At 45.3% G+C, this 26710-nt stretch overlaps 1 protein-coding gene across 1 annotated transcript in view; it reads left to right on the top strand.

The window, feature by feature from the left end:
* CRADD (CASP2 and RIPK1 domain containing adaptor with death domain) overlaps positions 1 to 15158 on the top strand; it is a 212254-nt gene extending 197096 nt beyond the window's left edge. Inside the window, exon 3 of the mRNA XM_062203122.1 lies at positions 14467 to 15158. Coding sequence (XP_062059106.1) covers positions 14467 to 14768 — 302 coding nt within the window. The 3' untranslated portion in view covers positions 14769 to 15158. The remainder of the gene's footprint in view (positions 1 to 14466) is intronic.
* The last annotated feature ends 11552 nt before the right edge of the window (positions 15159 to 26710 follow it).

Genomic DNA, 26710 nt, shown 5'->3' with positions numbered 1-26710 from the left:
ACTACAGGTTTTTTTGGTAAGGGAAGAACCACTCCATATCCATTGTGACAACTCCATTAAACTCAGTTAGCAACTGCATGTTTGGTAAGATTGGGCTGGATAAGCCCCAATCTTTATCAACATTGATTCTGAATGAAACAAAAGTTTTATTAAAACTTGGTGAAACAGAAATGCATACTCTTTACGTAACAGATTCAAACCAACTACATAGACCTAAAGTTTCTGCAGCTCTCAGGGCTCTCAGAGGCACAAGTATTGATGCCAGCATAATTTCAACCAGTATAGTGATCATGAAGTGATGCTCCTTTAACCCTTCTTCCTTTCCATCAGCAATGTAGAAACTTTATTTCTTTTTCAATACCTAGAGGTTTTAAGGCTTAATGATAGAAGGTTGGAGGTTATTTCCCATTCATTCAGATTCTCATGACCATACTGTGTTTTATGAGGAATCCAAGGAATGTAGAAAGGGAAAAAGGAGGGGCCGGTGCTGTGGTGCTGCGGGTTAAAGCCCTGGCCTGAAGCGCCGGCATCCCATATGGGTGCCAGTTCTAGTCCCGGCTGCTCCTCTTCTGATCCAGCTCTCTGCTATGGCCTGGGAAAGCAGTAGAATTTGGCCCAAGTCCTTGGGCCCCTGCACCTGCGTAGGAGACCAGGAAGAAGCTCCTGGCTCCTGGCTTCAGATCAGCACAGCTCCGGCCGTTGCGGCCATCTGGGGAATGAACCATTGGACGGAAGACCTCTCTCTCTCTGCCTCTCCTCTCTCTGTGTAACTCTGACTTTCAAATAAATAAATAAATCTTAAAAGGAAAAATGATCGCAAATCCTATCATTCAGAAATAAGCCTTATTAACATTGAATGAACATAGTGTTGGATGTCTCTGTAAGCATATTTGCAGATGGGGAGATGAATGGATGGATTTGCAGATGAACAGAGACATACAGATGGGTAGGTGGAGACAGATGTATAGGTAGATAGATAGATCTACAGACATACAGATACATGGATAGATATGCTGTCATAAAAGTAAGATCATATGATACATATTAATTTTTAAATTTAAAAGCTAGTACATTTAATTTTACTTGAATTTAACAGAAAAAAAGGAACTAAGTAAGAATTAAGGAATTTCTGACCTTTGAATAAACACTTTTTCCCCCTTAGAATTTTTTTTTCTTTCTTTCTAAGGTTAAAAGTGATGATGACGAACTTGCTAGTTTTGATTTTGTGTTTTTTCAAATTATGTTTTGATGGTTACCATTGATGCTGTCAACACAGTTGTCTTCCCCTTCTGGAATTTGGGAGAACCATACTTCCTCAAGTTAGATTTGACCCTGTGACTTGCTTTAGCCGAGCTGAAATGCCCAGTGTCACTTACAGATGGATCCGTTTAATGGCCAGCTCTCCAATCTTTCACTTTCCCCTCCTGCCTGAGAAGAGCAGGAGAGAAGGGATGCTCATGTTCTTGCAGAGGGGTCCAAGAGCAGCACCACACCATGTGCACAGCCAGCACATGGGAGCACTGCCCTGAGGAAGCAAGTGGGCCTGCAGTGGGAGGAGTCAAGCAAGAAATGCACCTTAATCTGTTAAGTCACTGAGACTTAGGGCTTGTTTTAACTGTAGATCACCTTGTCTGTCCTGTGTGCCACCATTTCCATTTCACCAAACCTCGTTTACCACTAGACAGTGTTGATATCCTCCCTGCCGTGACAAATGAGATTGTAGTCACCCTCCCTCTTTCCTTTCTTCCCCTCTGGATTTTGATGAGTTAAATTGCCATTTTTCACACAGTCAAGGTATATAATTTTACATTCTATTCAATAATATAGCTTTGATTTTGGTTAGTTAGTGTAGTATTTTTTAAGGATTTATTCATTTATTTGAAAGGCAGAGTTACAGAGAGAGGGTGGTGGGGTGAGGGAGATTTTTCATCTCTGGTTCATTCCCCAAGTGGCCACAATAGCCAGAGCTGAACTGGTCTGAAGCCAAGAGCCAGGAGCTTCTTCTGGGTCCCATGTGGGTGCAGAGACCAAGGACCTGGACCACCCTCTGCTGCTTTCCCAGGCACAGTAGCAGGGAGTTGCATTGGAAGTGGAGCAGTTGGGACTTGAACTGGCACCCCTATGGGATGTTGGCATTGTAGGCAGCAGCTTAACCCTCTAATTCACAATACCAGCACCTATCATAGTATTTAATACAGTCAGGGTTCTGTTCTGTTGTCCAAAGTTAGTTTTACTCACAAATGGAATTCTCAAAACCAATTACAGGGGCCAGCGCTGTGGCATGCCATACTGGCATCCCATGTGGGCGCCGGTTCAAGTCCTAGCTGCTCTACTTCTGATCCACTCTCTGTTATGGCCTGGGAAAGCAGTGAAAGATGGGCCAAGTCCGTGGGCCCCTGCACCCATGTGGAAGACCTGGAAGATGCTCTTGGATCCTGGCTTTGGATGGGCCCAGCTCTAGCCATTTCAGCCATCTAGGGAGTGAACGAGCGGTTGGTAGAACTAACTCTCTCTCTCTCTCTCTCTCTCTCTCTCTGCCTCTGCCTCTCTGTGACTCTGCCTTACAAATAAATAAATCTTTTAAAAACAAGAAAAAGTTAATTGTATATCCAAATGAATTCAGCACCTGACACTGATCTGTTTCTCGTGACTTTTCTTTTATTGATACCAAGGAACAAATCAGGGGCATAGTGGAAACTGCTGGGTGGAGGAGCATCCGGCCCCAGCAGGGAGGAGAATTTTATCATTTGCGTTGTTTAGAATTGCCAGCACATAGTGATATGAAAAGCAGAGTAGGGTGTTTGGCCTGCTGGTTTAGATGCAGATTGGAATACCTGCAGCCTCTGAGAGTGTCTAAAGGGTTCAGCTCCCAGCTCCACACTCAATTCCATCTTCCTGCTAATGCCCACCCTGGGAGGCAGCCAGTGTTGGCTCAAGAAGTTGCATCTCCCACAAGGGAGACCTGAGTCAGGTTCCTGGCTCCCAGCATCCAGATTTAGCTCCATCCCAGCCCTAGCCATTGCAGGCATTTTGGAAGCAAGCCAAGAGATGATAGCACTCCCTATCTTTCTGTTTTTCTCCATGTCCTCCCCTTTGCCCACATAAACAAATAAATGCACCCTTTATTGCCTGCATCTGAAGCAAACCATTTTCAACCACTCCCCCATTGCCATGCCACTGCAGATAGATATTATTTTATTCACTGCACTGACTAGATTATCAAGACTTTTAAAGGAAGGGATCATGTATAGTGAATTTTTAAGTTGTTTTTTTCATAGTCAAGAATACCTAATACTTATAACCGAATCTCATCTTAGTGAGGAATAATATTCATAAACTATACTTATTCCCTTTAGAATTTTGGAGGAATCACTTCTTATCTTTTACATTTGAAATACTGTTAAGTTTCACTGGCTTACCCTTTCCTTGTAGGCAACTTCCTTTCTCTGCTTAAAGAATTATTTTTTGGAACTGGAAATTTAATTATTTAGCCAGAGTATATCTCACAGTTGATCGTTCCATATCTATTAAAAAAAAAAAGAAATATGTTCTCTTGAGCTTACTCGGTTTATTACCTATTTTTAAAAAAATTTACTTGTATTAGGATACTTTGGCCTGGATTTTCTGTTTCAGTGATGTCTATTAATCTTTTTTTAAAATTTATTTATTTATTTGAAAGGCAGAGTCACAGAGAAGGAGAGGCAGAGAAACAGAGAGATCTTCTATCTGCTGGTTCACTCCACAAGTGGTTGCAACTGATAGAGTTGGGCCAATCCAAAGCCAGGAGCCAGGAGCTGCTTCTGGGTATTCCATGTGGGTACAAGGGCCCAAGGACTTCTACCGCTTTCCCAGGTCATAGCAGAGAGCTGGATCAGAAGTAGGGTAGCTGGGACATGAACCAGTACCCATATGGGATGCTGGCGCCACAGATGGCAGCTTTACCCGCTATACCACAGCACCAACCTCTGTCTGTTAATCTTTTAGTGGGTTGTATTTTTCCTTCCACTATAGCTATCATTTTTCTCTACAAGTTCTGCTTTTTACTTCTGATTACCCCACGCTTGCCTGGAACATTTTGAGTCATGTTATTTTATTATTTTTTAAAATATTTATTTATTTATTTGAAAGGCAGTGTTAGAAGGAGAGGCAGAGGGAGAGAGAGAAAGAGAGAGAGAGAGAGAGAAAGGTCTTCCATCCACTGGTTCACTCCCCAGATGGCTGCAATGACTGGAGCTGTGCTGATTTGAAGTCCGGAGCCAGGAGCTTCTTCCCGGTCTTCTACCCGGGTGCAGGGGCCCAAGGACTTGAGCCATCTTCCACTGCTTTTCCCAGGCCACAACAGAGAGCTGGATCAGAAGTGGAGCAGCCAGCACCCACACGGATGCCGGCACCGCAGGCAGTGGCTTTACCACCACCACCACAGCGCCAGCCCTGAGTCATGTTAATTTTATTCCTTGGTGTTTCTAATTTATTTTTTAGCTTCATGGTGATGCTGTTTTGGTCCTCAATTTATCTTAGTATGCCAGGCTTCTTTTTAAATCTCATTTTGCTATTTAATTATCTCATTGTTAAGCCCTTATTTTATTGTATTCTTGTTCTTATTATGTTCTTAGTAAATTGTTCACAAAATACTTTCGCTTATTCCTTGGGGATTGTAAATTTTTGGTTTTGGCCAGTTTTCCTCCACAGACCATTCCCTTTGTAAATCATTTCCTACTTGTATATTACTCAACTGCTGCACTGTCCATTCCATCCTGCTCACATTTGCGCAAACGTCTAGCCTTTGGTACTCTGATCCCCGGGAATGATTTCTCCTGGCTGCTCTGCTGACCACTGAGTGTTGCCCCTTGAGGACCAGCCATTTCCTGTTCTGTCCATTTTTCTTGAGGAATTGGGCAGAGGGTGAGGAGCTCCACTGAGTTGTTTACGTGGGGCCACTCACACCTGCCCTTGCAGGCCTGCCTGCAGCCATGTGAAAGGTCTTTACGGTTTGCCAAGGACAGTCAGTCCTCACTGTCCACAGTTCTGATCTCTCTATCCCTCCACGTAGCAATTACCATCTCTGCTCTGCTGAGGCCAAAGTTCCTCTCTAGATTTGCGGATGTTGAAGTGAATCCCTTAGAATTAAGTTTTGTTGAACAATTGATAGAGCTTTAGAGAATAAGGAATAGGATGGGCATGCTTGACATCTTTCTTAATGGGCTTCCTTTTGTGTCCTTTTGTTCATTTCCTCAAGTGCTGGGAGGGTGGAGATGGTGGGATTAGGCCTCACTCTGCCATATTTACCTGGAAGCCATCTCAGGGTTTGCCTGTGTCTTTCCTATTCCAAGTTAAACGTGGGGGAGTTCACTGGGCCCAGGTCAGCACAGAAAGGAGCTGCAGCCAACCTCTTCTCCTGATAATATTTTACTGTTAAGAAGTCGCCCTTCCTTGTAATCTCCTGGTCACTCTCAGAGTATGTAATGCAGTGTCTTTGGTTTGTTCGTGCTAAGAAACTAAAAGCGGGAGTACTTGGTGACACTACAGCTACAGAATAGAGAGCAGAGCTAAATGAACATGCTGCGTTTGTAATGGGCGTTCCTTCCAAGGCATTCATTCACCCACCACGTATGTAAAGAGTACCTACTCTGTGCAAGGCATTGTAACGGGGGCCTGGACTATTTGACTGCCTGGGAGGAGTGTGTGGGTGGGCGCAGGGGCAGCCAGCCAGGACAGAGAGCTCATCTTCAAATGTGTCCTATGTTGGAAGGTGGTAAGTGACACCACAAAGGGGGTCACAGAGTAGAAAGGGAGTCGTGATTGAGCATGGGGCAGTCAGGGTGGCTGCACAGAGAAGCCACATTTGGTGGAGAGAGTCCCTGGAAGAGCGCAAAGTGGGTGCGAGAGGGTGAGAGGGACAGGTTGCCTGACAAGTTGCAGGGTGAACTTATAAAATTGTTTCCACAGCTCTGGAAATTCTACTGTACCAAGCACTGATTTCACTGTTGTTTTCTACAAAAGGATAAGTTCCCACATGAGAACTTTAAAAAGCAGAAACAAATAAGTGAAAACCATTACCAAAAGTCCGAAAGACTTGGTTCTGTCTTCAAAGGCGTATAAAGAAAAGTAATGCACTAATAGGTCACTAATTGTTAATTTTTTTTTAATTTTTTTTTTTTTTGACAGGCAGAGTGGACAGTGAGAGAGAGAGAAAGGTCTTCCTTTGCCGTTGGTTCACCTTCCAATGGCCGCCGCGGTAGCGCGCTGCGGCTGGCACACCGCGCTGTTCCGATGGCAGGAGCCAGGTGCTTCTCCTGGTCTCCCATGGGGTGCAGGGCCCAAGCACTTGGGTCATCCTCCACTGCACTCCCTAGCCACAGCAGAGAGCTGGCCTGGAAGAGGGGCAACCGGGACAGGATCGGTGCCCGACTGGGACTAGAACCCAGTGTGCCGGCGCCGCAAGGTGGAGGATTAGCCTAGTAAGCCGCGGCGCCGGCCATGTTAATTTAATGTAGTCAAAAATCATAAGATCCATAGAAAATAACAAAATTGCTTATAAAAACGTAGGATAACATGTTCTGCCTAAATGGAGCCTTGGAAGTCACCTGGTTTTAACTCTTAGAAATGAGAAGGCAGTCTAAGTGAAGCTGACTGACTTGTCCCAGGCTCTGTGGCTAGCTGGTGCAGATTTAAATTTAGATAGTGTCCGGGCCTGCTGATTCTTAGCCCAGAGCTGTGTCTGCCCTACCTCTCGACTGTTAACTCAGTGAAAACTCAATTATTGGTAACAGTTTTGTTGTTGACCTTCTGCAGACTTGATAGTCAAATCAAGTTTTCCTTACAGTAAGTAGAATTTGTTTGTGTTTTGTACCACGGCCTTGTTCTCCGGAGTAGGCAGTCACTGCATCATCCCGCAGATCAGTTTTAAACCAAATAGTTGATTTCTCTGGCTCTCTGTGCAGGCCGCGTTGTTCTCTGTGATTATCCAGCAGACAAGGGGATCTGATTAGTCTTTTCAAGGGGCTTTGGCTTCCTTTCCAGGTAGCTAAAGGGATTTTTTTTTTCTGCCGAGCCATGGCCCTCAAGAACCAGGGTTAAAACATGAGTCCTGGGAGGTGGCCAGTCAGGTTAGCTAGCCCAGCCTGGCACCTCCTACCCCAGGCCCCCTCCCCCTTCATCCCTGCCAGCTGCACAGATAAACGCAGGTGTTGTCAGCCCATGAATACCATGAGGCAACAGAGACCATGCTGTGGTTCTTAACTTGCCCTCCCTCCCTACTTTCCTTCCCACCTGCCCTTTCTTTCTTTTTTTCCTTTCTCTATGCTTATCAAATTATGGTGTATTACGTTTCATTTATCTGTGCAAAACTTCTTGTTTATTCATTAACTGCTTTTTAAATAAAGCTTAAAAATTTCCCCATAGAGGTTTACATGTTTTTTATTAATTTAATTTCTAAATCCTCTTTACTTCTCCTGGCTTATTTAATATTTTATTTTTCATTTGATTATTGCTAGAGTGTTGAAATTGTTTTATTATCTTTAAGTTGATCTTATATCTGGCAGTTTTGCTTAGTTCTAATGGATTAATCCTGGCCTTTTCCTATGTGTTTTATTAAATCTTACCTGAAAAAGTGATAGTTTTATATCTATATTCTTTTTCAACTTATGTATTCATTTATTTGTTTTTAAAAGTATTTTAATGCTATTTTCTTAGATTCCTGACTTTCTAAGATCTTGAAATCTAATCATTTATTTAGTTTTATTCTGAAAGCAGGTAGACTAAGAGGGAGGGAGGGAGGGAAGGAAAGAGAGTGAGAGAGAGATCTTCCATCTGCTAGGTCACTCCCAAAATATCTTCACAGCCAGGACTGGGCCAGGCAAAGCTGGGAGCTTGGAACTCAATCTGAGTTTCTCATGTGGGTGGCAGGGAAACTACTTGAGCCACTGCCAGCTGCCTCCCAGGGTGTGCATTCGCAGGAAACTGGACTCAGAAGTTGAGCCAGGACTGAAATCCAGGCACTCTGATATAGGGTGCAGGCATCCCAAGCCATGTCTTAATTGCTGCACCAAATGCCTGCCCTGTAAGCTTTAATTTTCAGTCCTGTTGGTCTTGGACATGGTCCATTGCTTTGATCAATGGGACTTGACTAATGGACTTGACATGAGCAGAGACCTTAGATGTCTGCAAGGCAGGGTTTGGCCTTAACTCCTAAAAAGCAACTGTGCTAGAAGGGAATAGCCTCTTAGCTTACTTTTTATTCTATATTCTAGCAAGCTGGAACTGTATTATACTTCTAGCAGAAACAATGACTCATGACAACAGTGTGTTAAGGGGACTGCTATATTACCAGCAACGTGTATAGTTTTAAAAAATGCTACCCTGAGAGCAGGCCTTTAACCTAAAGGTTAAAGCATTTGCACCCCACATCAGAGTGCCTGGGTTCAATCCCCCATTCTGGCTCCTTACTCCAGCTTCCCACCAGTGCAAACCCTGGGAAAGTAATTGAGTTACTGCCACCCATGATTTGTTCCTACCCTGGATTGTGTTCCCAGCTCCAGGCTGCAAACCCAGCCCAGCCCCAGTCCCAGCTGTTGTAGGCATTTGGGAACTGAACCAGTAGATGACAGCTCTGTCTGTTTCTATGTCATAAATTTTCTGAAAGTGCTGTCCCATGCCAAATGGAGTCACTGTCATAATGAAGTCATATCTGCTTATAATATCTCCAATCATATTACAAAATAACTGATTTAAAAAGGAGCCGGCACTGTGGTGTAGCAGGTAAAGCCGCACCTGCAGTGCTGGCATCCCATATAGGTTCCGCTTCCCATCCAGCTCTCCACTGTGACCTGGGAAAGCACTGGAAGATGGCCCAAGTCTTTGGGCCTCTGCACTTGTGTGGGAGACCCAGAAGACGCTCCTGGCTTCGGATTGGCACAGCTCTGGCCATTGTGGCCAACTGGGGAATGAACCAGTGGATGGAAGACCTCTCTCTCTCTCTGCCTCTCCTTCTCTCCCTGTGTAACTCTGACTTTCAAATAAATAAATAAATCTTTAAAAAAAAGAAAAAGTAGTATTATAGTTAACCTTTCTGTTATTTCAGATCCTTAACTGCAAATATATTGACTCTTGTTGCCCTATGTGCATGTCTGCTGTGCTTCTTCTTTAGCCCATGCATTTCTGCCCCTTCATGATGCTTTTGAACCCTTCATAGTTCCTCTAATAGGATGTAGAGTAGAAAGAGAAGGTTGACCAGAAAGGTACTGCACTTGTGGATTTTCCTTCAGCCAGACAAGCTGCATCCAACAGGAGTGGAGGGAGGGTACCACCTGCACAGATTTGTTGGAAGAGGCGGCCTTTGGGGGTAATAAATAAAGTCAGAAACTGTGGCTGGTAGAGCCAGTGAGTCGGAAACTGGACTTGAAGTACTTTCTGACTTTAAGATTAGGCTAAGTTGCTGAATAAGTGTATATTGTGTTGTTCCCTTTTGTGCCGAGCAAGTAGAAGACATGGTCTCTGCCCATAAGGAGCTTAGGAGACAACAATGCCATGCATAGGACATAAAAGCAGTAGGCATGACGCTTTCTGACTTGGCTGTAAATGCAATAGGAACTGGAACGGAGACGTTTAAGTTTGAGGCCAGACCAGCTTTGATAGGTATGGGTGAGGGAGGAGGAGATGGTTAGAGAAGGATGCAGGGACACTAATGTTTTCCTTCATGTAGTGGTCACAGAGTTGGGGGGTAGAGAAGAGAGACAATGGGTAGGGTGATAGAAGAGGGAGGGGTTACTCCATCCCTTTGCGTGGGTCCTTGGCTTTGTTGCAATGATGGATTTGTCTGTATATGTTGTTCTTTTTGAAACAGATGAGTTTTCACATCAGTGAGAATTAGATTGAAAGATTGCATGAAAGATGGTCTGATCTGTTGAAGGGAGAAGATTTTGATTGTATAAAAGGGAGTTACATTCCCTCTTAGGAATTTAAAAACCAGGATGGACGTTCTTATACCACAGTGTCTGGGGGGTTCCTCCCCAGGAACAGTACTGTATGCCCCAGGGTGTGTGAACACGTGCTCATAGTAGAGTACCTGGTGTTACTGGCAACTAGTGGGCACTAGGCAGGAATGCTAAAGGCCCTACAAGGCACCAGAGACCACCCTGCACAGTTTGTTGTCTGCCTGGAATGTGGGCACTTGTGGAGGAACACTGCCCTTCCCACACCTCAGCCATTTGCTTCTGTATGTGCACTTTTTGCTTAAATACAGGGAACTTCGAAAAATTCATGAAAGAATAGAAATGGAAGGATTTTTTTTGTCCGGAAATTCTTTGGGGTCCATACATACAAGGCATCTTAAAAAGTTCCTGAAAAATACATATTATGAAAGATCCATGCGTAGATTTCAACTTTTTGCACCAGAATAGGCCTATCTCTTAGTTGCATGTTTGCACGAATTTTGTGATGTACCCTCGTATGTACCCCACTTGTACCACTAATTTAGTGCTTTTTTTTCATTTACTAATTTTTCATCAGCTTTTCATTTTTACTTACCTTTTGTCATTTTATAGCTGCTTCTTAAAATTCATTTATCTTTAATGCTGGCAATCAGGGATTTGAAATGCTATCTGAATCTTTCATATAAAAATAGGGGCATCACTATTGTAAGGTAGAACACTCATCCATGTACTACCTGATGCCATCTTGCACACCACTAGTCGTATCCATACTAGCTTTGAGAAACAGTGGCCAGATAGTCATGGTGGGTTCATTTATAACTGGACCTAATTTCTGCAGTGGATCTTTAGGCCTCTCATTTTTAAGTAACCATGCATCCCGCAGGGTCCACTAGCTGAGAGGGCCTCACAAGGATACTTTTCCAGATAGAGGTGAGGTGGCATGAACAGCTGCTCTGGCCTTGGCGTCTGGTCAGGAAAGGGGCTGGGTTGCTGGTCAGGGTCGTGCTTATGTGTTGCTTATCTCTGCTGCAGCTTGTGTCCAAGACTCCTGCCATCTCCCAGTTAAGTAGCCCTCTGCACCAGGGGTCTGTTGCCCTGCAAGTGTGGAATAATCAGCAGATTCTGTCCTTGCTTCCAGATAATTGGCTCACAGCATCTGTTGCACTCCCGTTGGCAGGAAGGGAGGGAGAATGACGACAGAAGGCAGCAGGAGCACAGATGCTCCCTCCTCTACACCCGGTGGGCTGGACCAGAAAGCAGTTTAAACAAAAACAAACCTAGCCCAGATTCACCAGCAGCAAACCATGAGACACATTAAGAAAGATTAGAACTCTATGCCAGGGACTTTGAAATGTGGAAGGCAAGGAAGGAAATAATCCCTGCTGACCCCTTAGAAACAATATTGGGAAAAAGAGGAGGGGAGCATAGGAGTACCAGCCCATTACTGTTACTGTAACAGAATAACTGAGGCAGGGGCACTTGGAGAAGGTAAGAGGTGTATTAGGCTCACAGATGCCGAGGCTAAAGGTGTGGGATCTGGTGGCTCCATTGGTTTGGTTTCTGAGAAGGCCTCCAGGTGGAGCACACACTAGAGTGAGGGGTCTCACCACCATATGGGCCAGGCCTGCAAGAGCACACTACAGGAAACCCTCTGCAGGCAGCACCCGTCCTCTTAGAGATCCCCCCATCTCACACACCACCAGACTGGGGACCAAGCTTCTAACACATGAACGCCACAATCAAACTACAGAAGGGATGAAGTCCTGAGGACTCTTCCTAACACAAGAAAATATGGGAAGAGCCTAGCCCAGGAGGTGGCTAGATAGCCTTGGTCAGTGTGAACAGAAAGCCCTCAGCAGAGGCAGAGCAGAACTGGCTCCCAAAGAGGACGAGCATGGTGCCCTGACAAGGTTAGGACCAGGGAGTCCTTCACTTCTGAGTCAGGAGGGGGCACGGAAATCAATAGCCAACTTCAAACCACAGGCATCCGAGGAGTGAACCCGAGGATCCGCGTCTGGTTCTCTTCCTCTCTGCCTCACAAATAACATGCAAACCAATACTTTAAAAATATGAGCGAGATATATAAACTTGTAAAGGAAATAAAATTACTAAAATGTTGAAAAATTACATTCAGAATTTTCGTATTAAAATATAAAGTGACATAGTTATTTTTTTCTAAATAGTAAGTTCTTATTCCAGTGAAGGCAGTAAACAGATGGTCTTGACCTGAAAGAAGTCAGGGAATATTGCAACCATGAGCATTTCTGGAAAGAAATAAAAACCACCCTGTGACGAAATTGACCAATTGGTTCAAATCAAAGTAACAGAACTAGGAGTAGAAAAGCCATGGTTGAAAACTAGTAACAACAACAGCAACAAATACTAGTGAGCACTCAAACCTCATTATATAATCTTAAGACCAAACAATGTGGGGAAAAGGGGGCAGGTCGATTATTGTTACAGAAACATAAATATTAGGTGCCTGATGAATGTAAAGTGTTATAGATCAGTAACATGAAAACATGTAGTTAACCCCTTAACTTTTCTTTTTTATTTTACAAGATTTATTTATTAATTTGAAAGGCAGAGTTATAGAGAGGCAGAGGCAGAGAGAGAGAGAGAGAGGTCTTCCATTTTCTGGTTCACTCACCAGATGGCTGCAATGGCTGGAGCTCTTGCACCAGTCTGAAGCCAGGAGTCCGGGAGCTTCTTCCAGGTCTCCCACGCAGGTGCAGGGGCCCAAGTCCTTGAGCCATCTTTTTTTTTTTTTTTAAGATTTATTTATTTACTTGAAAGTCGGAGTTACACAGAGAGAGAAGGAGAGGCAGAGGCAGAGAGAGAGAGAGGTCTTCTATCCGCTGGTTCACTCCCCAATTGGCCTCAACGGCCGGAACTGCACCAATCTGAAGCCAGGAGCCAGGAGCTTCCTCCGGGTCTCCCATGTGGGTTCAGGGACCCAAGGGCTTGGGCCATCTTCCACTGCCTTCCCAGGCCAAACAGAGAGCTGGATCAGAAGTGGAGCAGCTGGGACTCAAACCACACCCATATGGGATGCTGGCACTGCAGGTGGCAGCTTTACTCGCTACATCACAGTGCCAGCCCCAGCACCCATTTTTTTTTTTTTTTAAATAAAAGCCATGAAAGCACTACTGTTACTACAGAATGTTGATCAGTAGTGTAACTGTTGTCATTGCTTCTTGGTCTTTTTTTTTTTTTTTAATTGCAACATTGGAAAACACCAGAAAGGGTTGTTGACAATATTTTTGCAACTCATCTCTAAGGTGTTGGCAACTGCCTAGAGGCCCAAGGCATAGCAGTGGAAAACATCTTTTCTCATAGGATTCCTTTTGCCTTCTTATGGAATCATGAAGTGAAATAGCAGGCTGGTGAACTGCATCCGGGTGCTCCTGATGGGCAGGAAGTGTGGTACCATGTGCTGTCATTCAAATATCTGAACCTACCCAATCACCAACACCCTCGTTTTGGATGTTTGGGGTTGCCTTCTGTCTCTGCACTTGGCTGCTGTGTGATGCTTTCACCTCCCCAAGTGTGCAGTGTTCTCTAACTTCCAGGGCCTTGCACCTGCAGGTCTGTCTGCATGGGACACACCTCCCCATCACCCTTCCCCCAGTTCTACCTCCTCATATTCATGGCTTGGCTTTGGCCTCCTTCCTCAAACAGGCCTTTATCAAAACTCACTAGTTTAAGACCCCTTTCTACTAACCAGTGGCGATGCTCATGGGTTACGCTGGGCACGTTTATCCTGTTCACTCATGTCACACTGCTTGGCAGACCAGAATCTGGTTTGGGAAGTGCAAGGTCAGGTTCTTACACGGCCCTTCAGTAGCACATGCTTTCCCTCTCTCTTCAGGGATCAGCCAGGGTGACTACTCTTGTAGCACCTGCTGTGAATACGGAGCCCTATTCGCCTCTCCTCCCACTCCCTCAGGGTCGCTCCAGCTTATTCTCTCTCAGCAGGCCTTGGGCTCCTGCTTTGGTTAGCAAAGGCGCCTTTTCTTGGTAGTGTTTCAAGCTAAAGCACATCGGGAGGGAGCAGCTGTGGGGTTTAGATGTTGCCCTGCAGCACAAGCCTTTGCAGGGACAGCCACAGCCTTGGAGGCCAGGTCGGTGGCCGAGGGAGTGGGCTCAGGCAGCCATTTCTTGTGTCCTCCAAGAAATCTTTGCTCAGTCTCTGATGAAAAAGATAGACATTTAAAAAGGCCTCTTACAAGGCAGTTTATACAGGTCATCCTAAATGTATTCATATATATATATATAAAATAAAGAAGACTAACTTATATCATTGTGTTTCTCTGGTGGAATTTATGTTTGTCTTTTTGTTTTCAAATTTCCTGTTATAAATACTTTCATAGGTACTTCCTGGCATTTCTTAAGCCCTGAAACGTGGTGTTGTGAACGGCAGCCCCTGCGAAGGCCAGAATGAGCTGGGCCCTGCCAGGAGGGAGTGTGCCCCGTTCCCAGCCCACTCGGGTGTGTTTCCCCGTGTGTTTCACCTTGGCGTCTTTTTCCTCCTCAGGTGATGGGCTGACTGGGATCCCTGCACACGTCCTCAACAGCTCCCCCTCAGACCGGCAGATTAACCAGCTGGCCCAGAGGCTGGGCCCCGAGTGGGAGCCCGTGGTGCTGTCACTGGGACTGTCCCAGACCGACGTCTACCGCTGCAAGGCCAACCACCCCCACAACGTGCAGTCGCAGGTGGTGGAGGCCTTCGTGCGATGGCGGCAGCGCTACGGGAAGCAGGCGACCTTCCGGAGCTTGCACGAGGGCCTCCGGGCCGTGGAGGTGGACCCCTCGCTGCTGCAGCACATGTTGGAATGATGCTACCCACTGGGGAGTGGGTCCCCAGGTCACATGTGCCAAATCCTGACGCTCAGAGCAGGTGGTTTTTTAGTTTTTCCTTTTTAATGATCCTTAGATGGAAGGAAAAGACAGAGTTTCCTCTTGACATTTCTTGGAAGGCCAGATTAGTGAATCCATCCATCACATTGGCGCAACAGTCCATTGTTTGTAATGGCTTGAAGGTTGCATTGTTGTAATTGTGCAGTTTTTAATTGTGTGGTTGTCTTTTAATAGACTGGCAAATTAAAAAAATACCGTGTTATCACATTACACGCAGGTTTCTTATACATTAAACATTCACTTTTATGTTACCTTGAAGCTCAACTGTGGACTTTGCTATTCATAATGATGATGCTAATAAAAAGTGTATTACTGTATATGATGTGCCTCTTTCCTGGGAAGCTATCGTGGTGGTGGTGTCACTCTCTTTCGTATTGCATAGAACAAGGTTATAAAATCACGGTAGTCACCTCTTTGGAACCGAATTGATAATTGTAGCAAAATGGTTACTTTCCTCAGACAAAATAAACAGCTCAGGCAGGATGTCTGTGTTCAATCTAAGACACTGAAGCTCCCTGGAAAGACCAGTTCAAGTACCAGCATGCATCCCTGAGCCCAGCAGCCTTTAAAGATTGCATAAGAAAACTCTTTGCTGTTTATTTAAAGCATTTAGTTTGGGGGACAAAAGAAGGCGTGGCCTTTCTGTTGAAGCCACAGTGATTGAAGAGTTGTGCTCCTGGGTGGTATGATTTCATCTGTCCTTTTATTAATAGTGTGCCGTGTTTATAACCTACTTTACCATTTTCAGGGCTTTTTGTATAAGTGATCTCGTTTGGGTGGCTCAAACAATCCTGCGAGGTAGGTGAGCAAGCATGGTTAGCAGAGAGATTAAGAGATTGGCCTGGCTGAATGAACTGGGACGCCTGTCCTTTCCAGCTGTTCGGCAGCTTCTCCTGCTCTCTCCTGCGTGCTAATCTAAGAAGCCGCAGTCCTGCTCCCCACGTACGAGCTTCGAGCTGCGTTCCTGGCAGCCTTTCTTCCCCTCACTAAGACTCCGTTGTCTCAGTGGCAGAATGAGGAAATGATTGTACCTGATAAAAGAAAAATCCTGAGATGTCTTAATTATAATTACAAGGTCCTGAGAGATGGAGAGGGGAAGAGATAGGAAAGTTAATCAGTTAACAGCTGCAGGCAAAGCCAATAAGACTGTTCCAGACTTCTGAATTGTATGTTGAAACTTTGACCCAATTCCCATCATGGCCAACCTCCAGGGCCACCTCACCCAGTTCATGCGTGAGTTTTGCAGACTGTTAACTGCAGCGAATCCAGAAGCAGCAAGGACTTCCCCTATGGACTGCCCTTTTGTCCCGAAGCTCTCTCCCACTCTGCATCAACTCGCCCTTCTTATCTGTTGCCGGTGCAGGTTCAATGTGAACAAATTTTGCTGATAAGATGATTCTTAGCTCTGGGTATAGAGGGCACTTTTCCAATCGCTCTCTAGCCTTGCAGCAACTTTTTTTTCTGGCTGGCCTCTGTAACCACTCAAGAAGACCCCTTTATGTCAGTGATCTCTTGAACTCAAGCGTTTTGGTTCCTCATGCCCATCTCCAAGATCTCTGTGATGATTCAAGCAATAATGCCTCCCAAGAGTGTATCCAGGGTTGGCTCTGTGTCAGCCCTCTGGAAATGGTAGCTGTTAGCTAGCTGCTGTGGCTGAATGTATAGTTCACAAAGTGAAGAATGGCACTGTGGGAGGAACTGTTATTGGCACATTGCTTGTTGAACTTCAAAATGTGTGATTTTGTTGATGCTACAAAAGGTCTAATCAAGAGAGAGGCAAGCAAACACTCCCAATCCTTGCTCCATCCTTCTTAGTGATTGGGGAATCTACTACTTAATTCTAATGTAACTTGGGTTTTTATTTTTAAGATTTATTTATTTATTTATTTGAAAGAGTTATACAGAGAGAGGAAGAGACAAAGAAAGAGAGAGATCTTCCATCTGCTGGTTCACTTCCCAAATGGCCCCAACAGCAGGTGCTGGGCCAGGCCAAACCCAGGAGCCAGGAGCTTCTTCCAGATCTGCCAACATGGGTGTAGAGGCCTATGCACTCGGGCCATCTTCTGCTGCTTTCCTGGGTGCATTAGCAGGGAGCTGGATCAGAAGTGGAGCAGTCAGGTCTTGAACTGCCTCCCATAAGGGATGCTGGCATCACAGGCTGGTGGCTTTACCTGCTACGCCACAGTGCCCCCCCAGCCCCCTGCCTTCATACATTTTACTCTTTTCCACTCTTAAGTATCTAGTATGTATCTAGCACAGCACGTTGAACATGAAGTGGGTGCTCAAAAAGATGACATTGGTGTGTTGATATATCCTTTGAGTCGTCTGATAGCCACATTCCCTTTGCTAGAAAAGATAGGTCAGTCCATGAGTCATTTATTCAGTGAACTCATTTCAAAAGCATTGTCTGCCAACCCTGTTCTAATGTTCTCGTTTTGTAACCCAGTCATTCATTACTGTTGTGTAAAATGCTTATGCCTTTGGCCCCATCACTGCACCCAGTGTTAGGCTATTCTTCTGTGACTTATTTGTTATTTCCTAATAGGGAGTTGCTTTGGCAGCATCACATTTATACATGAGGAAGTATAGCTGGGCCTGTGTCTGACTAGATGGCATTTTAGGAGTGGATCTGCTGATCGGTGGTGTCATCTTCCTGCCACTTGTAGGGAATCTGTTCCTCGCAAAGTGGCTTCTGTGCTCTGTCAAGAGTGAGGGACGGTTAGTGATGAACAGGCCATGATGGGCTAGACAGGGTGGAGGAGGGCCACTGAAGCTCTGACCTGTCGCCCCTATGAGCCGGTGTCTCTACCACCCTGTGGCAGCCGTACCTCCAGGACCTGCTCATATTCTTGCAGTTGAGTGGAAGAATAGAGCAGCCAGATCATTGCCTTGTTTGGGAGTTTTAAAAGATTTATTTCAAAGGCAGAGCAGAGAGAAGGAAGGACACACACACACACATATTTACAGAGAGAGACAGAGACAGAGAGAGAGACAGAGCGCTTCCCTCTGCTGATTTACTGCCCAAATGACCACAACAACCAGGCCAAAGCCAGGAGACAGGAACTCCATCGTGGTCTTCCCAAATGGGTATCAGGGCATCAAGCACTCGGGCCATCTTCCACTGCCTTCTCAGGTGCATTAGCGGGGAGCTGGGTCACTTCAATATGGGATGCTGGCATCAGAAGCAGTGGCTTAACCCGCTGCACCAGAATGCTAGCCCCACTGCCTCGTTCTTATATTTGGTTGTGAAGAGTGGTGCATTGTGGTATCTGCCCAACTACAGAGAGATCAGGAAGGGTAGGTACCCAAGGATTCCATGTATTTTTGAGTGGGAGAAGATTCAATAGTTCTAGAGACTTCCTACCCCCAAGAAAATCCTACATGAGTGCAGTGAAATGGCAGGGCATTTGCAGGTACTGACAAAAAGATAATCTTGCTTGGTTGTGGGTTTGAATGTGTGTGTGTGCTTGCACATGCGTGCGCCCCTTAATATCTTTAAAGCTATAACTTTTATTAAATTTTCTGTACACAAATGAAGGACAGGTTTATAGTGGTAGTTTGAAGAAATAATAATAATGAGGACCAGAATGACTCCTAGTGCCGTCTTCCAAAGAGAACCACAATTCCATCTCTGTTTTGGGTCTCTGTCCTCCAGTTAGTTTCCTTTACCTGCATTCTCTTTTTATAGCAAGAACGGGACTTTATGGTATGTGTTGTTTTACAATCGGCCTCTTTTATTTAACATATAACTGTCTTTCTGGCGTCACTGAAGATTTTTCTATACCAGTGATTGCCAGCATCCTTTGTAGTCGGAGTACAGTTTTGAGTCCTATAATTTTGGGCAGAATGTTTGAAGGGCTTCAAAGACCCTGTAGCTACTAAGGATAACAGTGTCTGTGGATACCAAAACATTCGCCACCATCCCGCCCTTTGCTTGTTCCTCCCTGAGAACCCTGTCGCTATTTGAAGAGCTGTTTACTGTCCCCACTGTGTATTCACATCCTCAAAAAGCAGAACTGAGCACTTCCTGGGCTTTATTCTGAGCTTTTTATCTCTTTCTTACAGCAAAATGTCCTCTGCAGTGCCCTGTGCGGATCCCGTCAGCTCAGTGTGACATTTCTGCAAGAGGATGTGTTCTGTGGGCAGAATTTCACCTCTGAAGTCGTCCTGTGTTGCTGCAATTCTGCACCTTCCTTTTTAGCGGCTGCCTTCCTCTCCTTGCTGCCAGTGGGCTGCTGCTTCCCTATTAGATGGATCCTTAGGTTGTTTTTCCTTTTCACTGTTATAAATAACAGTGCAAGGGAAGGCGTTCCTGTCACATCTTGACATTCATCAGAAGTTACAGGATATCGGACCTTGTTTCATTTAGCTCTAAACATATTTTAATTTGTTATCAATTAAGTTTTATTACACAGCAAGGCCACCCCAACATGAATTGGTTGAAAATAACAAACGTACTGGTTTCAAAGTTAGCCCCCAATCCTGTGAGTCAACTGAGCTCCTCTGGACTGGGCCAACTCAGCTGACCTCTGCAGGACTTGCTTGTGCATCTGTGGTCAGCTGGTGGGCTGGCTGAGGGTGGCTGAGGCTGGCTGAGCTGATCTGGGATGGCCTGCTTGGTGCCTGGGGAGTGGCAGGCAGTTGCCTAGGGCTACAGAAGTGCTGAAGTCACGTGCCCTTACCCACCAGGCCTGCCCAGCCTTCTGCACCTGGTGGTGGTGCCAGAGGAGTCCCACAGGCAGCAAGAAGGCAAGCCCCAGTGGGCCCTGTCCAAGCCTCTGCTTGCCTCCCTTTTGCGAGCACCCTACTTAGCAAAGCTAGTCCCACACCAGCTCAGAGGCAGTATGGAAGGGCTCTACCGACAGGCATGGAGAGAAGGCAGCCATGCGGGTCCACCTTTTGCAACCTACTGTAACTAGTGTTTTTAAATTGGGATTAAAAACAAAAATCGGCTTGCTAGCATGCTGCCACGCCCCCAGGACAGCATGCACGGCCTTCACCCAACTCAACCCTCACAGGTATTTATGTCTGACCGATACGGCGCAAGAGAGCCACAGTGATTCTTAGAATAAACTCCTAGAATCAGAATTGCTGGCTGTCTCCATCCATTGTGTGTTGCTACAACAGAATACCCAAGACTAGCTAATGGATAAAGCAGAGGTGTATTTCACTCTCCATTCAGTTGTGGAGGCTGGAAGTCTGAGACAGGGTGGCTGTATTTCACCAGGGCCTTGTACAGCATGATAACGTGAGTGCAAAAGCGGACAGGCAAGCAGGCACCTGCAGATGACAGAGGCAGGGGGGCTGGGGTAGCTTAATAACAACCCCTCTTGCGAGAATCAACACGCTCCTTTGAGAATAATATTAATCCTCCATGCACACATGCACGCACAGGGAGTTCCTTAGCTTGAAGGGAGCTTCAAGTGTTATTTTTAAAGATTTATTTATTTACTTGAAAGGCAGAGAGAGATAGAGAGAGGTCTTCCATTTGCTGCTTTACCTCCCAAATGGCAGTAACAGCAGTTCCAGGTCAGGCCAAAGCCAGGAGCCAGGAACCCCATCATGGTCTCCCAAATAGGTGGTGCAGCACCCACTCTCCTCCCAGCTGCAGGAGCGGAGGGCTGGATTGGAAGCACAGAAGCCAGAACCTGTACGATTACTCCGACATGGGACGCTGGTGTTGTTAAGAAGTAGTTTAACAAATGTGCTGGGGCCAGTGCTATGCTCACTTGGTTAATCCTCCGCCTGCGGCACCAGCATCCCATATGGGCGCTGGGTTCTAGTCCTGGTTGCTCCTCTTCCAGTCCAGCTCTCTGCTGTAGCCCGGGAGGGCAGTGGAGGATGGCCCTAGTGCTTGGGGCCTCTGCACCAGAAGGAAGACCTTTCTGTCTCTCTTTCTCTCTCTCACTGTCTATAATTCTACCTGTCAAAAAAAAAAAAAAAAAGTGCCACAACACTGGTCTCCAATCAACCTTTTAAGACCTGATTAGGGGTGTGCATTTGGCCTAGTGGGGACACCAGCACCTCATGTCAGAGGCCTGGATTCAAGTCCCAGCTGCACTCCTGACTCCAGCTTTCTGCTGATGCACACCCCGGTAGGCAGCAGTGATGGCCCAAGTACTTGGGCCCCTGCCTCCCACATGGGAGACCCTGACTGAGTAGTTCAGAACTCCTGGTTTCTGCCTGGCCCAGCCCCAGCTGTTGCGTGCATTTGGGGAGAACAGCAGTGGCTGAGATTTCAATCATCCCTCTCTCTCTCTCTCTCCCTTGCAAATAAATATTCTCTATTTTTAAATGACCTAATCATCTCCTAAAGGCCCTACCTCCCAAGACTACTGCAACACCTGTCACATCTCAATATAAGTTTCAGGGGAAAAAAACCATATTCACATCATAGTCCCAAGTTTAAAGTTATACGTATTCCTAAGGACAGCTTTGACTTTGAATACTTTTTCTTTTTCCTTTTATTTCTTTCCTTTTTCCTTTTACCTTAGTCATGATGAGAACAACAGTTGTGAGTTTTATACTTCTTTTAAAAAAAAAAAAAAAAGACTATTTGAAAGAGTTACAGAGACAGAGGGAGAGACAGAAATCTTCCATCCACTGATTCATTCCCCAAATGGCTGCAACAGCCAGGGCTGGGCTGGTCCGGAGCCAGGAGCCAGGAGCTTCTTGATCGCCTTCATGGGTACAATGGTCCAAGCACTTGGACCATCTGCTGCTGCTTTCCCAGACACATTAGCAGGGAGCTGGATCCAAAGTAGAACATTCAAGACTTGAACCAGCACCCATATAGGATGCTGGTGCCACAAGCAGCTGCTTTACCTGCTACACCACAGCGCTGACCCCCGAGTTTAAATACTTCTTAAAAAACCACCTTTGCCCTAGCAAAATCTAGGAGCTCTGGTGTTAGGTGTCCATCCCCCCAGGCTTCAGTGGCACACTGTGAATGTTGCTGATGGGGCAAACACACAGACACACCCGTACGCTGAGGCGTGGGGCAGGCGCTGTCTTGACATCACCCTTTCCTCTGGGGCATTTCTCAGGAGTGGTAGATTGGGGCTGGGTCTCTCCCCATTCACTTATTCAAGGAACACTTGTTGAGAGGCTGCTATAAACGATCACTGTGCTAAGACAACAGGTGAAAAGATCAACAAATACACCATGCCTGTCTTGAAGAACGTCCTGCCTGACCCGTGAGGCAGGCATGGAGCTCCAATCATAGTCTGTGCAGTACAGCCCACAGCTGAGTCCTGGGTCCATGGGCACACAAGGAGAAATGACGGATTCTGCCCTGCTACATGGGACTCAGGAGCTCTGGGCACTAATAATAAGGCTCCTTGGCTTGGACAGCTCAGTCCTTCTGTGCCAATGTCCTCCCATGTAAGAGCCATATCCAGTAAGAGTTTCCCTCTGCCTGGCACAGAAGATGCCTCACTAAATTATTGAGCTGAATTTTCTTGCTATTGGGGGTTTTTCCCTTCACCCTCCCAGGACTCTGAGAAGTGGAGGGTAGGACCCTCTTCTGCTCGGGTCTACCTATGACATGGGAACAGGAAGTGTAGATCCTGCAGATAGGGACATATGAATTGGTAGCACACTCCAGGGCATATTCGGAATTGGGGTGGGATTCTGATCTAACACTTGGCCATCATTAAATGAATCCCTAGTCATGGCACAAATTCTCACTGATTACAAAACGCAGTGCAAGTTACATGAGCCAAAGATAAATAAGACATAGTTCCTGCCCGGCAAGATCTCAGCCTGCTGGGGAGAGAGCCATCGCAGCAGCAGCTATGACGCTATTTGGCCAGGACAAGCGGGAGCAATTAAGTCGGTCACAGAGAAGGTGGCACTGAAACTGAGCTTTTGTAAATTCTGCCCAAGTTAGTGTGTTGATCCCACTGGGGGACATAAACAGATACCAGAACTCCTCTTAACTGCATTTTTCCATCCGGTTTGACAAATGGCAGTCCTTGCCATGGGCCTGCAAGATGAATATGCCTCCAAAATGCTGTCTCAAAGCAATTTAGAAACCAAGAGAATCTTGTTGCTAAGCCTCGTAGCAAACATCCTAGTCCATACATCAAGACAGTGACATTGGGAAGAGTGTCATTTGTTCATCCACAGTGGAATCCAGATTGGGCCTAGGGTTTCAAGTAGTGGGCAGGTTTTGGGGTCCTTCTTTATGCCACCCCTTCTTCCTCTATGACTCCCACAAATTCAAATTAGATATTGCTGGCAGACAGGGAATGTTTTTCTCATAACCTCCTATTTACTTCTTAGAATTGTAAACAGCTTAGAAGGACAGGGGTGTGTATCTTCTTGGCATTTACTGTTCTTATAGGAAAATTAAAGTCTCAGAAAGACACAGTTCAGTGAGCCAATTAAAGTTGCCTTTGCTCTGTTAAACTTATGCAAAAGTTTTAACAATTTGCTTTGTTAAACTTATGCAAAAGTTTTAACAATTTGCCTTATTAAACTTATGCAAAAGTTAAACAATTTGCCTTGTTAAACTTAAGCAAAACACTTGGCACAATTCTGATAGCTATTGTGAAGTCAAAGCAGACTGTGAAATCTAGGTTTGGATACTTAAACAGAAGAGACCCCAAAGTCTTGGTCACACTCATTTTTCTATTTCATTTTCATATTTTATCTCTAGGCAGTGCTATTTCTGGTGTCAAATTATCTCCTGAACAAGAATGTTTTGGAACATATCCGATGGGTTGGATTTGATTAAGTAGTTACTACAGGTTGAATATCCCTTGTCTGAATTTCTTGGAAACAAAGATGTTTGAAATTTGGGGTTTTTTTTCTGGATTTTGGAGTTTCTGCATGGCTATAATGAAATATCTTGGGAAGGAGAACCCCCATCTAAACACAGAATCCATGTATATTTCATATATACCTAATCCAGTAGCCTGAGGATAATTTTATGCAACATTTTTTAGCCCGCCTATGTTTTGATTGTAACCTGAGACATGAGATCAGGTGTGGAATTTTCCACTGCCAGTGTCACATCAGGCCTCAAAAAGTTTTGGATTTTGAAGCATTTTGAATTTTGAATATTCACATTAGGAATGCTCAGTCTTTCTCTGGGTGACAGATAGCCTCCCATTTGTCAGCTTCAGTGGATCACCTTTGGAGGACTTTGCAAGTACGAGGTCTTCTGCATGACCTATCAGCTCATCACTGATGCTAGGAGGAGGCTGAATGCCTACCAACGCAGTAAATAAGCACAGCACAGACTGGCAGTGGACTTGCTGCTCTTGGTGTGTGCCCTGGCCAAGAGTGAGTGGATCCATCTGGGGAAGATTTCTTTGAAGATCTAGATTATCTATAGTAGGTAGTTAACCTACTATATAGGTAGTTGTTAACCCGCTGTGGAAGTGGGCCCCTGTAAAAATGTTAGAAAGTGGTAGAATCTTTCTGTAGAAAAATACCTGTGTGTGCATACACATACAACATTTGTCATATAATTTTTAGGGGATCCCTGGTACGCGTGACTCCAACTCACTCTTCCCCTAAACGCTCAGTCTGTAGATTGTCAAGGGGCCCAAGACTGCATCAATATCCAGGCCTAACTGGGGGTTTTGGATGGGATTTGGAGGCCTGTATCTAATGGTTCGGAGCTGCTTCTGTTAGATTTCACTAGGATGTAAATCCTGATGTGAAGGGATGACCAAGGCATCAGAACAAGCATGAAGCCATTTGTCTAAATCTTGGATTTTATGCAGTTGATCCCCAGTCTTCTCCCACATTGGGTGGGAGGAGGGGGAGGGACTGGTGGACCTCCCGGCCCCACCTCTCGAAAGGTATGAGCTTGTAGATATGTGCTGTATGATCGTCTCTAGCTTCCAGGAGCCTCTTGCCTCCATCCTATCATTTTAGAACCAGAGTTCCTGGACAAGGAAGGAATGAGACTTTTATGCCTTGCACATCAGAGATACGGATTTCAGGGGAAATTATATAGAGCCATACTTTGTACCCTGGGAAATTATTTGCAACAATTTCCTTTTGTCCAACCATGTGCTTGAATCCAGTTTCTGTCAGCCCTGGGAAGCAGTCTTTATTCCCAGCTCTGAAGCTGAGCTCCATACCGGCTTTCCACTGAGGGAGTGGACCCTTTGGTCATTTGTTGTCTGTTGTCAGGAATTCTTTCGTCACTCAATATCATCAGCTGCTGATTTTCCAATGCACATTTTATTTTTGAGGCTATAAATAAACCCTTCCAACACAAGCCCTCTCTTTAGGAAAGTGTGAAAGACAAAATACACCAGTCAATCTGGATATGATTTTACTCAGGTTGTTGCAATAGAACATAAATCTCTGAGGATATGTCTGGAAGAGGAGGAAGGCGGCTTGGGTTTTATGGATGCAGATAAACAAGGAGGCCATCCAGGTGCCTCATGGGAGCCATGAAGATGGAGGTGAGTCCCGTCTCAGGCCATACAAGGGCTGGGTGGTCCTTGGAATCACCTACTTCCTACAGCCCCAAAGGGTGGGGGATTCTTAGCCCTCCCTGCTTTCTGAGAATATAGGGTTTATTTGGATAAAGTTCAACATCGGCAGTTCTCTGTTTTGTTGAAAAGAAATACCATTGTCACTGAACAACTCAGAGGCCTGAGGCCTCATTTCCTGGGTGGAATAACTAGGACCCTTATGGTGAGGCTCAGTCCTATCCAAGACTCGGCACCAGACTGAATACAAAACGCACTGGACAGTGAGGGATGTGTTTTCTTCACGCTATTGGAATAGGGAGAAAACTTACTAATGAGTGCAGCTCGAAGGAAGGAAGGGGGCCTGGGGCTTGACAGAAGTCGGAAGCAAAGGAGTCATCAGGGTGTGTTCCGGAACCAGGTGGAAGGCTGGGTTAAGTCTTGGACTATTCCAGGTCTGGTTGTCCTTTGTGCTGGTTTGCTGTTTCTTTTGAAACATGAAAGGCTGAAGATTTCTTCATCATTATTGCTTTCAGGGAGTGCAGTGTTCAGAGAAATTTCAATGTTATCGAAAAATCTCATTTTCTTCAACTTTTAAGGGTCCAAGGCCAATTTGAAAGAAAAATAGTGTTTCTGTGAGATTTGGAAATGGAGTAAAACCAGAATTCTGGCGTCTTGGTTGCCTGTTCTATAAGACACCTGGGTTGTTTCCTTATTGAATTTATGCAAATAAGGGCAAGTGTTGTGGTGCAGCAGGTTAAGCTACAGCTTCAGGCACCCGCATCCTGTATTGGAGTGCCTGGGATCAAGTCCTGCCTCTGCTTCATGTCCAGCCCCCTGCTAATGCACACCCTGGGAGGCAGCAGGTGATGACCCGAGTACCTGACATCCATGAAGGAGACCTGGATGGAGTTCCTGGCTCCTGGCTTCGGACTGGCCCAGCCCTGCCTTTTGCAGGCATTTGGGGAAATGAACCAATGGGTGAAAGGTTTCTCTCTCTCTCTCTCTTTTTCTCTTCTTCTGCCTTTCAAATAAATTTTTAAATAAATAAATGAAAATAAACAAATAAATTTTCAAAATTTTAGGTAGAGAAAACCAGATAGTCTGCCTGACTAAAGGCAAACAAAATGAAAAGAAATCAAGATGCCCTTACTTTCTTAGGGACTTACAGAACTGTAGAATGATTTTTATATGGAGCCATCATGGCACCTTTTTCTATAACTCAGAGAAATTCACTTTTGAGCATCTGCTCTATGCCAGGCATGAATATACAGGGTGGACACATAATAGTTACTGAAGCTGTCCAAAAATTCTCCTCTCCTGTAGCTTCTTTATTATGGAGAAAATGAATGGAAAAACAACAACAACAACAACAACAACAACAAGCCAGGAGTGGCAGGGGAAGGGATTGTACTGTTTTTT

Source organism: Lepus europaeus, chromosome 10 (genome assembly GCF_033115175.1).
Source record: "Lepus europaeus isolate LE1 chromosome 10, mLepTim1.pri, whole genome shotgun sequence".
In the NCBI taxonomy this organism is placed as follows: Eukaryota; Metazoa; Chordata; class Mammalia; order Lagomorpha; family Leporidae; genus Lepus; species Lepus europaeus.
This window is presented reverse-complemented; position numbering and strand designations above follow the sequence as displayed.